Source organism: Malaclemys terrapin, chromosome 11 (assembly GCF_027887155.1).
Source record: "Malaclemys terrapin pileata isolate rMalTer1 chromosome 11, rMalTer1.hap1, whole genome shotgun sequence".
In the NCBI taxonomy this organism is placed as follows: Eukaryota; Metazoa; Chordata; order Testudines; family Emydidae; genus Malaclemys; species Malaclemys terrapin.
Genome location: NC_071515.1, coordinates 36,981,937 through 36,994,996, shown reverse-complemented (window position 1 = coordinate 36,994,996; position 13,060 = coordinate 36,981,937). Strand labels below are relative to the sequence as shown.

At 41.5% G+C, this 13,060-nt stretch overlaps 1 protein-coding gene across 4 annotated transcripts in view; it reads right to left on the bottom strand.

The window, feature by feature from the left end:
* Positions 1-13,060, bottom strand: part of PDE11A (phosphodiesterase 11A) — a 222,690-nt gene that overhangs the window by 43,083 nt on the left and 166,547 nt on the right. For all 4 annotated transcript variants that reach the window (XM_054044025.1, XM_054044026.1, XM_054044028.1 and 1 more), the window contains exons 13-14: positions 5,608-5,717; positions 1,894-1,984 (exon numbers count right to left, since the gene is read on the bottom strand). In XM_054044025.1, coding sequence (XP_053900000.1) covers positions 1,894-1,984; positions 5,608-5,717 — 201 coding nt within the window. The remainder of the gene's footprint in view (positions 1-1,893; positions 1,985-5,607; positions 5,718-13,060) is intronic.

Below are 13,060 nucleotides of genomic sequence, written 5' to 3'. Positions count from 1 at the left end.
TTTCCGTGTTATCTACTTGCAAAAGCAGAGGATCTGAATTTGTCTCTATTCCCAGTTGGAGAGTGTTTGGTTCCATCTGTGAATTTTTTATCCAGACAAGTAACACACAGAATGTAAGACTTAAAATCATAGCAGGGTGAATTGGATGGAGTTGCCAGGACAGATGATGTTTGGATGACGAAAGAGAAGGAGTAAATTGGGTAAGGGAACACTTTGCCCAGGGAGGGAAGAAGTTTTTCATAGATTTGTGGGGATTCTTTTGAGGCCAGCAGGGACCATTAAATCATTTAATCTGACCTCCTGTATCACACAAGCCCTCCTGTTTTGAGTCCAATAACTTTTGTTCCACTAAAACACATTTTCCAGAAAGGCACCCAGTCTTGATCTGAAGATATCAAGAGATGGAGAATCCACCACTTCCCTCAGTAGTATGTTCCAATGATTAATCATCTTCCTTGTTTTAAAAATAAAAATAAAAAATTGTGGCTTGTTTCAAATTTGATTTTTGTCTGGCTTCAGCTTCCAGCCATTGGTTCTTGTTATGCCTTTCTCCACTAGGTGAAAGAGCCCATTGGTACCTGGTATTTTTCCCTGTCAAAGCACTTATCAAGTCTCCCCCCAAACTCGTTTTTGATAAACTAAACAGATTGAACTCTTAGGCTTGTTCTACTCTAGTAACTTTATTTTGGTATAATTATGTTGCTCAGGGCTGGTCAGTTATGCTGACCTACCTCTCAATGTAGACAATGCTATGTCGAAAGGAGGGCTTCTACTGTCAACACAACTACTGTCTCTCGGGGAGAAGCCCTCCTGTTGGCTGAAGTGCTACAGTGGCACAGCTGCAGCATTTTAAGTGTAGACAAGCCCTAAGTCTCTCAATATGAGGTGTTTTTTTTTTTTTTTCCAGCCCTCAATTCATTTTTGTGGCTCTTCTCTGCACCCTCTCCAGTTTTTTCAACATCATTTAAAAAATGTAGACACCAGAACTGTAAGCAGTATTCTGGTATTGGTCTCACCAATGCCATGTACAGAGGTAAAATCACCTTCCCATTCCTATTCACTCCTCCCCTGTTTATACATCCTTGGGTTGGATTAGCCTTGTTGCTCCAGCATTGCTCTGGGAGCTCATGTTTGGCTATTATAACCCCTAAATCATTTTCAGAGTCACTGCTTTCCAAGATGGTCCCCCATTTTGAAGATATGGCTTTCATTTTTCTTTTGATGAAGATATTCTGTAAAAAGTCAAGTGCCCAACTTAGTAACTATATGATCTATTTTTGTAACCAGTGTCTGCCTATTTCCCCCACTTATTGTTACACCACTAGTTTGTCACATCATGCGTACAATTAAAAAGTAAGCTCTTCAGGGCAGGGACTATACCTCCCCATATATGTGGAAGCTCCCAGCACACTTTGGGTGTTACTGCAGTATATGTAATAAACCCAACAGCAGTTATTGAAAATACAAAACTAAACATTCCAAGCATACTGTACATATTGTGGTTGCCCATAAAAGGAAAGCAGGTTTTTATTTTTACAATAGAAGGTGAGTGTGACAAGGTAAACACATTAGCTGGGAAAGGATTAAGAGTTCCTTGGCTATTCCATGGCTGAGAAGGGTATACATAAGAAAGATGAATGATCCAAGGGGGAGACAGGGGAAGATTATGTCCTTTTCCCCTGGCTGAATGAAGCAGGGAGAGTCTCAGGGGAAAATAGTCAGCAGTTGCAGTTAAATTGTTTTATGTTGTGTTGTGTGAGAGCTTTGTGGTAGTCAATAAACGCTGCCCGGAGGAAAGGCCCATTAAAGGAGTTTGGGCATGGGGTGTGTTTCCCTGGAGGTGAAACAGCCCCCCACCCTACAGTGAAAGTAATAATCCAGCTAGTCTGGTACCTCGCTTTGAAGAATCATGACAGCATGATTAAAATGATGGTGCTCCAAAGTTGCAGAAGTTCCATAAAGTTGAGCCAAAGCTGATCCACTCCTGAAACAGAACAAGGAACATTAGCAATTAGCATCTGCCCTCTTACCAAACACGTTTTAAATGATGTCTTCACCCAAACACTCTCCAATATGGTGTATGGAAATGCAGAGATGGAAGTCCATAGCTCAATGTACTAATCCAGAGATCAGCAACCTTTGGCTCGTGGCCCATCAGGGAAATCCGCTGGTGGGCCGGGACGGTCTGTTTGTTTACCTGCAGCGTCCGCAAGTTCGGCTGATCGCAGCTCCCACTGGCCACGGTTCGCTGTTCCAGGCCAACGGGCTGTGGAAAGCGGCGTGGGCTGAGGGATGTGCTGGCTGCCGCTTCCCGCAGTCCCCATTGGCCTGGAATAGCAAACTGCGGCCAGTGGGAGCTGCGATTGACTGAACCTGCACACGCTGCAGGTAAACAAACCATCCCGGCCTGCCTGCAGATTTCCCTGATGGCCAAAGGTTGCCGATCCCTGTACTAATCTATGGCTAGACCCAATTAATATTATAGACCTGCAGGTTCTGGACCCTGTTAAGTCTGGTTTGACCAGCTAAGGATTCCTCCTGAGCAATACAGACATTTTGGGTGAGCTTTTCAAAAGCACCTAAGTGATGGTGCCTTATCACTGTCTGTAATAACAAGAGTAATCCGATGAAGTGGGCATTCACCCACGAAAGTTTATGCTCCAATACATCTGTTAGTCTTAAAGGTGCCACAGGACTCTCTGTTGCTTTTTAAGAGTAAGACTAGTTTCATTCCAAATTAGGTGACGTTTTGTATATGTTCCATATATTGCAGGGGTGTATCATATACACACACACACAGTCACAGACATGTAATATATGTAGTGGGGCAGGGATTGCCTTTTCCTCTACCTTTGTACCAAGCCAGTCCCTAATACATATAATAACAATGGTAGATAGCAGGCATTTGCAAAATTCTGCTGTAAAAGAGCTCAAGGGTAATTAAAATGCTGTGGTTTTAAAAATACTAAGGAAAAAGAGGAAGCAAAAACAGAAGCTGAAACTATAAAAGTCTAACATTCTTAGAATATATTTCTAATCATGGTTATTTTTTATAAAAGCTAGTTGCAAAATATGTAGCATACAGTTTAAAAGTTCTAAGCTGAAACTTTAAAGAAAGAAAAACTATGAAATGTAATTATGAAATTGAGAATTGTTGGAAGGTGGAGGGGAGTGGGATTGGACTGTCAGAGTAGATTAATGTTCACCAGTATTTCACTTCTGAGACCCAGCCTAAAGCGACAAGATGGGTTTTCTTTCCAAAGAAATGAGTATAAGAGATTATGCTAGAAACGAATAGCAGGCGTATCCTAGGAGCATATACTACAAAGCTGTACCATACTGATATTTAATCATCAGGGGCAGCTGTAATAGAGAGGGGGATAAGTGGGAAACATCATCCCTAGAGAAAACAGTGCTGAGGTGTACTAACAGAGCAATTTCAGAGAACTTTGATGTTGCTTCCATCATATACCTCTTGATCTTTCATCACACAAAACACTGGTACTCGGCACTAAGATAAAACAGGAAAATATGATGCTTAACTTTATAAGTAAGCTTGGAAGAATAAATCACAGCTGCTGTTATGAGAGGTACAATTTCTGTTTTCAGGGATATTTTATCTGTGTGTCATGTCTTCTCTTAAATGTCTTCAATAATTTCTTTATGGCATTAGAAAAATACAGTATCCTCTTTGTACTCAGTTGTCAGTTGTACTGGAAGTGACAGCATTCAAGTGCTGAAATCCTCTATTTCAAACTTCCCAAGAGAAATATTACATTCCAATAAACATTCCAATAGAGAACGGTTAGGTTAATCAGAGTCTGAGTCTATAGGGATTTAAATCCTACACAAGTCTTATCTCTGTGAATTAGGAACATGAAAATCAATCAGCAAAGTTTTCCCATTTGTCTTACACAGTTTTCCCTTTTTTCTGCTTCTCATCAAGACTCCAGCAGCATAAAGCAACTGGTGATACTTTGTAACCTTTGCACCAGTAGTCCTGTCTCTTGAGCACTGCAATTGATTTTTCTTGCCTTGGCAAGTGACAAGCCAGACAATGTCATTGTTTCCTTGAGAGTGAGCAGCAGCTGAGGAAACAGCAGCTAAGGAAATGCTAACTGGTTGCATCAGAAACATCAACACGGGTGAAGTGTAATGAGCCAGTTTGCCCTAAGAAACAAAACAGTCAATGTATACTACAGTCTGTGGCACACATGCTCCTTTTTTGCACAAAAATGTGTCGAGGGGGAATAAATTAGCACAACAGCGCTCTGGCTTTCAAATAGCTGTGGAGTTGGCCACCTCTCCCTTTGGTCCATAGGACTAGCAGCAGGGCAGAGCCACAAAACCATGCTGCGGTCCAGGGACCACAAAACCCCAATCTTTTTTTGGATTCTGGTTATCTGCAGATGGTCACGTTTCCTTTATTGCAGTGAGCCAAGGAAACAATATAGGTCCTGGATTAGACATCTATCTGACAACTCCATTGCAGAGCTCAGCTGGGATGTTGTAATGGGAGATTTCCTGCCCCCTTCCAAACATGGATGGCAGGGGTGGGAGTGGGAAAGGAGAGAGATGCCCTTTGATCAAAGGAACCTCCTTATCACCACAATAAAAAGAAAGGGAATAAACTCTCCCTCCCCCCACTACACTAAACTGCCTCTACCAGCAATCGTGTGGAGCAGGGGACTGCTTGTGGCAGTAGAGCATAACTGTGTAAGTAAGGGTTGCAGGATCAGGCCCAGGACCCCTAAACTAGATTTCCTTTTAGAGTGAAATTCACTGGGATCTGTACAGCAGGTGCAAGACTCCACTTAACAGATAAGAATCTGAATAGAAAGTCTCATACACAAGCTCAACAGCATATCTGTCAACCAGCTGGCCTCACAGAGGTGCCTTCACACCCCCTGTGCACCATGCCAGAGGTCTTCAAGCCAGCCCCATAGTCTCATTGGGGCTAGGCCAGGAGAGAAGCCCCATACCTGTGTTTGTATGGAACTAGTGGCCCTACTAGTCCACACAGCTGGTGTGGTGGAGTTAGGCTGGAATAACTGCCACATCAGATTGCACAGATCCCCACACCATAGTTTTAGGTTGGTGGCAACCATTCCACATGCCAAAGATTGAAAACTTTGGCTTTATGCAGGTGGAGTGAATGTCACCCTTTTGTGGACACAAGGCTTCAGTTTTACCTGCTTTTATTTAAATGTATTAAATAACCGGAAAAGGTTTCACAATGATTCCAACATACCAGCCAAGGAGAGATTGGGGCATTTGCAATGCTTCTTGTGCTCAGTGTCGGCAGGTCTCTAGCTGGCAGATACTCTGACTGGAGGGATCATCAGTGTTTGGCATCACATTTCTATATTAGGTGTTAGTTCACAAGGGGCAACCCAAATCAAGAGCATGACACAAAGGGCAAGTCAGCAATTACCAAAAAGAATAGGGAATTATAAAGATGGATAGTCCCTCATTACATGTAAGCGCAGGAATACTTGGCCTTGGCCTAGGAGCCTGAAAATTAATGCTTCATTCTTTATCCCCTGTCACCTTTTGCTCTGATATGGAAGGGAAACAAATTAAAGTAATAAGAATTAGAAAACTTACTTGGCTTGGAAGGCATTGTTGGTTCCCCTGTGGTCAAGGTCGTGACATAAACATCCCACAATCAAAGCTAAAATTTCAATTTCAGTCAGAATCTCCTGAAATCCTGCTGTCTGAGAACAGAAAAAATAACTATCAGAAGCAGGAAGGATAGATAATGTTAGTCCATCGAGTAACAGTCCTCTTTGTTTTGAAACCACCATCCTTTAAATAAAGACAAGATAAATGCTTTGTTGTCATATTATGTTCACTGCTATATGCTAGATGGTTAGTGGAATAGATAATGTCCTTGTAGTGATCTATTATTATCTCTGTCACATTTTTAATACTCTCTTCCCCAGTACCCAGAAGGTGCAGTGGGAAAAGAGCTGAAAATAAAAACAATCCTTACACACCAAGATGAGAAGTTGAATTTACATATGTGAAAAACATGAAACAAAATCAGTTACATTTTAAAATTACTGTTAAGTAGACAGAGACTTCTTAGATTCTGAGGTGCTTATTTATTGTACGTTGCTGGAGACAACTTACAAGCTAAATCAAAGAAGGCTTAAAAGAGAGAAGCTAAATATCAAATACTAAAGCAGTCAGAGACAGTTTTGTTCACTGCAACAAGGGGATTAGAAACAATGTTCCATAATTTTAGGTGGAAACACCTTGAATAGCATAATTCTACTAGAAATACCTTGCATGAGTTTGAGAGGAGAATTTTCTTAAGTAAAGCATTGGAATTCTTCAGCAATAAAACTGATATGGTAGATATGAGAAATACAGAATGTACTTTAGGCCAAATCATGGCTACTTTAGCTCACATGTGCTGCTGCTGTTGTTGTTGTTGTTGGTTTTTTTTTTTTTTTAACTTCCAATTTCTGCCTTGGGTTGGGTTTGATTTGAACTCTCAGAGTCTGGAACAATGCTTAGATTCATGAGTTATAATGCACCATTGGCACCAGTTAGGTCCTGTCCCAAATATGCTGGTGTGAAGAGAAGAGGTGATGATGCAGGAAACCCCTTCTGACACTAGAATTCCGCTGCAGGGAGGTAGCCATACAGTAGTTTGTCTGCCTGAGTAGCCTGAGACCAGGGGAGGAGGTACTAGCATTGCTGATCGTGCTAAATTTCCCAGAAGGGGCTTGCCTGGGTTGTTGGGTGTGCCACTGGCAGACCACTGTGCTTTGAAGAGCTGTGCTAGAAGGACTGCATGATATCCTTTTTCTAAAGACACAGCAGAACTCTTATGAATTTGCTCCCACACAGCACTCGTGGAGATATTATGCCTGCTCCTGCCCTGCACAGGCATAATGTCTTCACACACCTCAAATCACACACGTTGTACTCTGTACTACCCCATTCCCTTGGCGCCTGTGTCCCTAAGAGGAATAATTTGGTCCTCAGATTTTGAAAAAGCATATGGTAATGTTGACACCAAAAATGACAGGCTAAGGTAGGAAGTCATGATATGGGGCCTGACCTTCAGCAGTGCTGAGCACCAACAAATTTAACTGAAGTCCATGGGAGTTGCAGATGCTTAGCACTTCTGCACAATCAGCTCCATAGAATGCAAAATAGTTTGATGGATAGCAGAGTATCTCCGAGAAGGGAAATAAACAATTATCACTGTGAATTTCTCCAGTTCAAAAGAGGTTAGCACTGGAGAAGACCAGATATTGATTTCATCAGTTGACCTTTGTCAGGAAGATGCATTATGCAAATGATTTTATTGAAATTATGGTATGTAAAATAGAAAAGTTTGCTAATAAGGCCAAAAGCAGAGTTGTGGAACAAGACAACCAGATTCAGAGAGATTTTGAGCTTTTAGTTGACAGGCTCAGTAAATGGAAAATGCAGTTTAATGCAGGCAACTATTTAAAAAAGACCAGGGGTGTGAGGAGGAAAAACAAAATATAGAGTGTTTTAGATGCAGTGTACTGACCCAGGATAAGGATTTATTGGTTACTATAAAAAAAATCCTTGGAGCCATCAACCCAGTGTATGTCTGCAGTAATAAAGGCAAGCAGGATACTGGGCTGCGTCAGCAAAGGGACAGAGTACAAATCAAAACACTGAGTAGAGCTTATCTATAATTCTGTATTTAGTTCGGGTTCCAATAGCCCTAGAGCACAGAACCTCAGAATCTCAAGCTGATTTTGGTTATTATAAGGAAACACTTAAGGAGGCTTGGTTTATTCAAGAACAGAAATCTCTGACAAACTAGGGTGGCTCATTTAATGAAGGAATTAAATCAACTGCTTACAATTGTTGAAAAGGAAAGGATACCATATAAAATTATGAATACAAAGTATTTGACTTAGAGGACTACATTTATGGAATAACTGGTAAATATGGAGTGCTGAAATCCTCTATTTCAAACTTCCCAAGAGAAATATTACATGGAGGGGGAAACTAATGGCGGCTGAAGAACATCTGCAAGAAGTGTGGGGAGTCAGAGCCACAAAGGAAATATGCATATGAACTGGGATCGACTGGAAAGAGAAGAGGCAAGGGAAGGTATAGCTCATCCCACCATAAAAGAGAATGCATGAGTGACAAAATGTGTCTGAGTGGGTTTCGGTGCTACTAAGGGAGGAGAGGCGCAAAGCCAATGGAAAGTGCAGTAAGAGGTAATGTGGAGGGGAAAGGTGGCTATGTAATAGCATCTGCTTCACAGTTACAATAAGGGAAGTCAACCCATGTCTGAGAGGATTCAAAGGAGCCCAAGGGAGTTCAGTTTCCTCCCCCCCCACACAACATTTCAGTGCCATTTGGGTCTCTAGTGCCCCTAAACACCTTCACCCATGTGCCAAATTAATGTTAATAAATGCAAAGTAAAGCACATTGGAAAGCATAATCCCAACTATACATATAAAATGATGGGGTCTAAATTAGCTGTTACTACTCAAGAAAGAGATCTTGGAGTTATTATGGATAGTTCTCTGAAAACATCCACTCAGTGTGCAGCAGCCGTCAAAAAAGTGAACAGAATGCTGGGAATAATTAAGAAAGGGATAGATAATAGGACAGAAAATACCATGTTGCCTCTATATAAAGCCATGGTACGCCCACATCTTAAATACTGTGTGCAGATGTGGTCACCCCATCTCAAAAAAGACATATTGGAATTGGAAAAGGTTCAGAAAAGGGCAACAAAAATGATTAGGGGTATGGAACGTATGAGGAGAGATTGATAAGACTGGGACTTTTCAGCTTGGAAAAGAGACGGCTAAGGGGAGATATGATTGAGGTCTATAAAATCATGACTGGTGTAGAGAAAGTAGATAAGGAAGTGTTGTTTACTCCTTCTTGTAACACAAGAACTAGGGGTCACCAAATAAAATTAATAGGTAATTTCTTCACACAATGCACAGTCAACCTGTGGAACTCCTTGCCAGAGGATGTTGTGAAGGCCAAAACTATAACAGGGTTCAAAAAAGAACTAGATAAATTCATGGAGGATAGGTCCATCAATGGCTATTAGCCAGGAATTGCAGAAATGGTGTCCCTAGCCTCTGTTTGCCAGAATCTGGGAATGAACGACAGGGAATGGATCACTTGATGATTACTTGTTCTGTTCATTCCCTTTGGGGCACTTGGCACTGGCCACTGTCAGAAGACAGGATACTGGGCTAGATGGACCTTTGGTCTGATCCAGTAGGGTCATTCTTATGTTCTTATCAAATTTTGCTCTACTGACACTAGCACATTACAGTAAGACCTGTTGAGAACTTTACTTTGCAGAGTATTGACTCCATAGACTGTAAATCCTACTTTAGTAAATCTTAAATCACGTATCACTGATATGATAAGCCATCAGCTTTCTTGGCCTGCTGTGCCAATGTCACACGAAGAGCTTTATCCTTCAGGATACTAAAAGTGCTTTGAACTCCCATTCATTTCAGTGGGAGTTGCAGATGCCCAGTACCGTCCAGTGGGTGCTCTGCACCCTGCAGGATTGGACTCTGTCTACATTTCAAAAAGGCTGGTTTAAACCCCAAAGAAGATTCTACACATGAAGCATCCATAGATGGAATAACTTGACTATTATTAAATGGTGGATCCTGAATAGTAGATAAATTGCCTTTAAAATGTCAGTTTCAATAACATAGTTACAAGAGCAGAGGAAGCATCTGAAAAATACTGTCTTTTATTTTTTTTTTAAGATTACCCTCCTACAACAAAGAATAACAAAGGTCTCTTTAAAAAAAAAAAGTATAAATAAAATAGCTAGTGACCTGGCAATATGATGTGCCAAGTTACAGTCCAAAGAAACTGTCCATGGTTGAGTAATAAACCACTGAAAAGTGGAGTTTTATAATGGAAATCTGATGGCGGAATAAATGGTCCTCAGCTTAACACAAGGTTTGATTGAATTCAAGGATTCAGCCTGCATCATAAATGCAGGAGTACAGATTAAGCAATTTATTAACAGTAGCAATAGCTCAAGAATAAATTCAACTTTTTATTTAATCAAAAATCTTGTCATGGAATACATAAATAGGATATTTCACTTAATAAAAACATTTAATTTAAAAACAGTATTATGGTAGGAGGATGTCTGCTTTGCACATAATGCAGGAAGACAGAGTGTGGCTGTGTCCCCCACTTTTTAAATTTACGTGTAGAGAGGAAAAATACATAGCTATGGATGATGGTGTAATAGAATTTATTTTCACCAGAACAGGAATGACCCATAACTCATGAGTGGCAGAGCTTAGTGAGTTATGGAGGTCATTCTTTCATGTGAGGAAATGAATCGCATTACACCTGGCCCCACTTTTATGTGTTTTGTTATTAGCACACTGGATGCGACTTTAATTATCTGTTGCTTTACTTTTCTTTTGTTTTTACTTTTTAAAATAAATATTGATGAAGGGTGTGTCAGATGAAGGTTACTAAGTTAGGGCCTGATCCTATGACCTGTTCTCATGCCATATTTGAGTAGTCTCACTGATGTCAATGGGAGTATTCGTGAGTTACCCATCATACCACATGGTTGTATTTCTATGCACCCTGCACTGGCTAACTGGAGGTAGCAAGCTAAGGCACCTGGTTGCACCTGGGCCTGGCTTGATGAAGCTAAGCTGGGGAAGGAGCTGGATGGTGAGCCAGTGGGAGCTGTGGGCAGCCATGCCTGCAGACGGTCAATGTAAATACTATCTTGCGGTCCACTAGTGGATTACCCTGACGGGCCGCGTGTGGCAGGTTGCCCACCACTGGCATAAAAGGAGGAAGCCCAGGTCAGAGAGAGGCTGCAGGGAGAGAAGAGCCCAGAACTCTGCAATATCTCTCTAGTTGCTAGAGAGTGAAGGAAGGGCATGGAGAAGTAGGTGTGCAGTAAGCCCTGGAAGAAACTGTGGAAAAGGGCCTGAAGGAAGACTAAGGTAGAAAGAAGTCCTGGGAGGCAGTGAGGAGTCTAAGGGCTGGTCTTCACTATGGGGAGATCGATGCTGCTGCAATGCAGCGGGTCTAGTGAAAACCTGCTAAATCGACGGCAGAGTGCTCTCCGGTCGACCCCGGTACTCCAGTTCCCCGAGAAGAGTAAGGGAAGTATATGGGCGATGCTCTCCCATTGACGCAGCACAGTGAAGACCTAGGCTAAGCTAGTCACGTAGCTGGAGTAGCGTAACTTAGGTCGACTTACCCCAGTAGTGTAGACAAAGCTTCAGGGAGCAGACCATAGCTGTATGCTACAGGATCCCTGGACTGAAATTCAGAGGAGAGGGAGGGTCTGGGTTCCTTTACTGGCCGCTGCAGAAGGAAGTGAGGAAACACCCTGACGGAAGTGGGAGAAAGACTGCTGAATCTGTAGCCAGACCTCTAGGGAAAAACTCAGAGAGGTATTGCTCCATGCAAGAGCGGGAGGACAGTCTTACAGAGCCTGGGAAGGGATAAAGAATTATGTATGTTTTGAGTTTAGCTTATTGGACTCTTTTTGTTTACTCTGGAATTTTAACCCTTCTTTTTTTGGTAAGTTTTTTAATGGAAATTATAATGTGTACAATATAACGAGACACAGCTTTATTTAAGATGGTCTTTATGACATTGATGTCTGACTGATGGCATATTAACTGTTTGTTATGAGACATCTGTTAACAAACATTTACAGTCAGTACAATGGTGTGTTAACCAAGATGAAAATTTAAACCAGAACGTAACAGACTGTAGCATGCTCTCATTTTTATACTTCTACGTTCCATTCCATATTCTTTACCCATTTAAAACTCCTATTAATTTCAATCTTTTTCGGGCTGCAGTGGGTTTATGTCCCATATAGTTAGAACTCAATCCTATTTCTATTTAAATCAACTTGAATTTTGCCACTAACCTCAGCAGGATTGGGTACTTAGAGACCACCACATTGCAGTAAAGTTTACCTGAGAACTCTCTAAAATAGACACTATAGACCATACGATCTCTTCAGTTCATTCCTAGTTTTTTCACATTATATCAGTGATGCAGAAAAACCGTAGCTCTCTTGATTGACTTTTGCCAATAGCACTGATTTCCATGGGCGTTTTGGAGGGGTTAGAGATGGGAGTACAATGATTATAGTACAGGAACCTTTAGGGTATGACTGCACTACAATTAGCTGCCCGTGGCTGGCCTGTGCCAGTTGACTGGAGCTCACGGAGCTTGGGCTAAGGGACTGTTTAATTGCAGTGTAGACGTTCAGGTTCAGGCCTGAGCTCTGGGATCCTCCCACCTCACTGTGTCCTGGAGTCTGGACTCCAGTCTGAGCCTGAACATCTACACCGCAGTTAAACAGCCCCTTAGCCCCAGCCCTGCAAGACCAAGTAGGCTGACATGGGCCAGCCACGGATTTTTAATTGCCATTTAGACATACCATTAGAGAACCTTTTGCCACAGAAATCTAGAAGTAAGAATTTACCTGGAAGCACCTTTGGATATTTAACATGTAATATTTATGTATTCTATTCAAATACCAGTTCATAATTAGGAACAACTTCAGACTAAAGGTAGGACCTCTATAAACAATTAAGGCTTTTCAAAGGAACCTAAGAGTTAGATGCCCAAATCCCACTGAAATATATGTGCACAATCTGCAGTCTTTGAAACCCTCCCTATTGTCCCCAGTTTGAATTAATTATAATCTGTTCAGCCCGTCTCAGAAAATCAGATTGCTGACATCACAAATATGGATTTTAAATCTGAATCACATCTGCATTTAAAGAAACATAGAGCAGTGTCCGGGGTTGTAAATGTGTGCGCTATGGTATTTTGTCATTCGTGTTGAACAGCATTTCCCTCGTTCAGCGCCACTGGAAGCACCATCATAAATTGTGTGTGTGTGTGTGCGCGCGCGCACATGTGCTTTTTCACTCTGCTACCAGTGAGTTTTGTAAAATTCTAATATTCCATAAGCTGCTATGTAAGCTTTGAGGTAGAGGGGAAATAATGCAATTTCTTCTGGTCAGCTCAGATATAGTTATATGAAGGT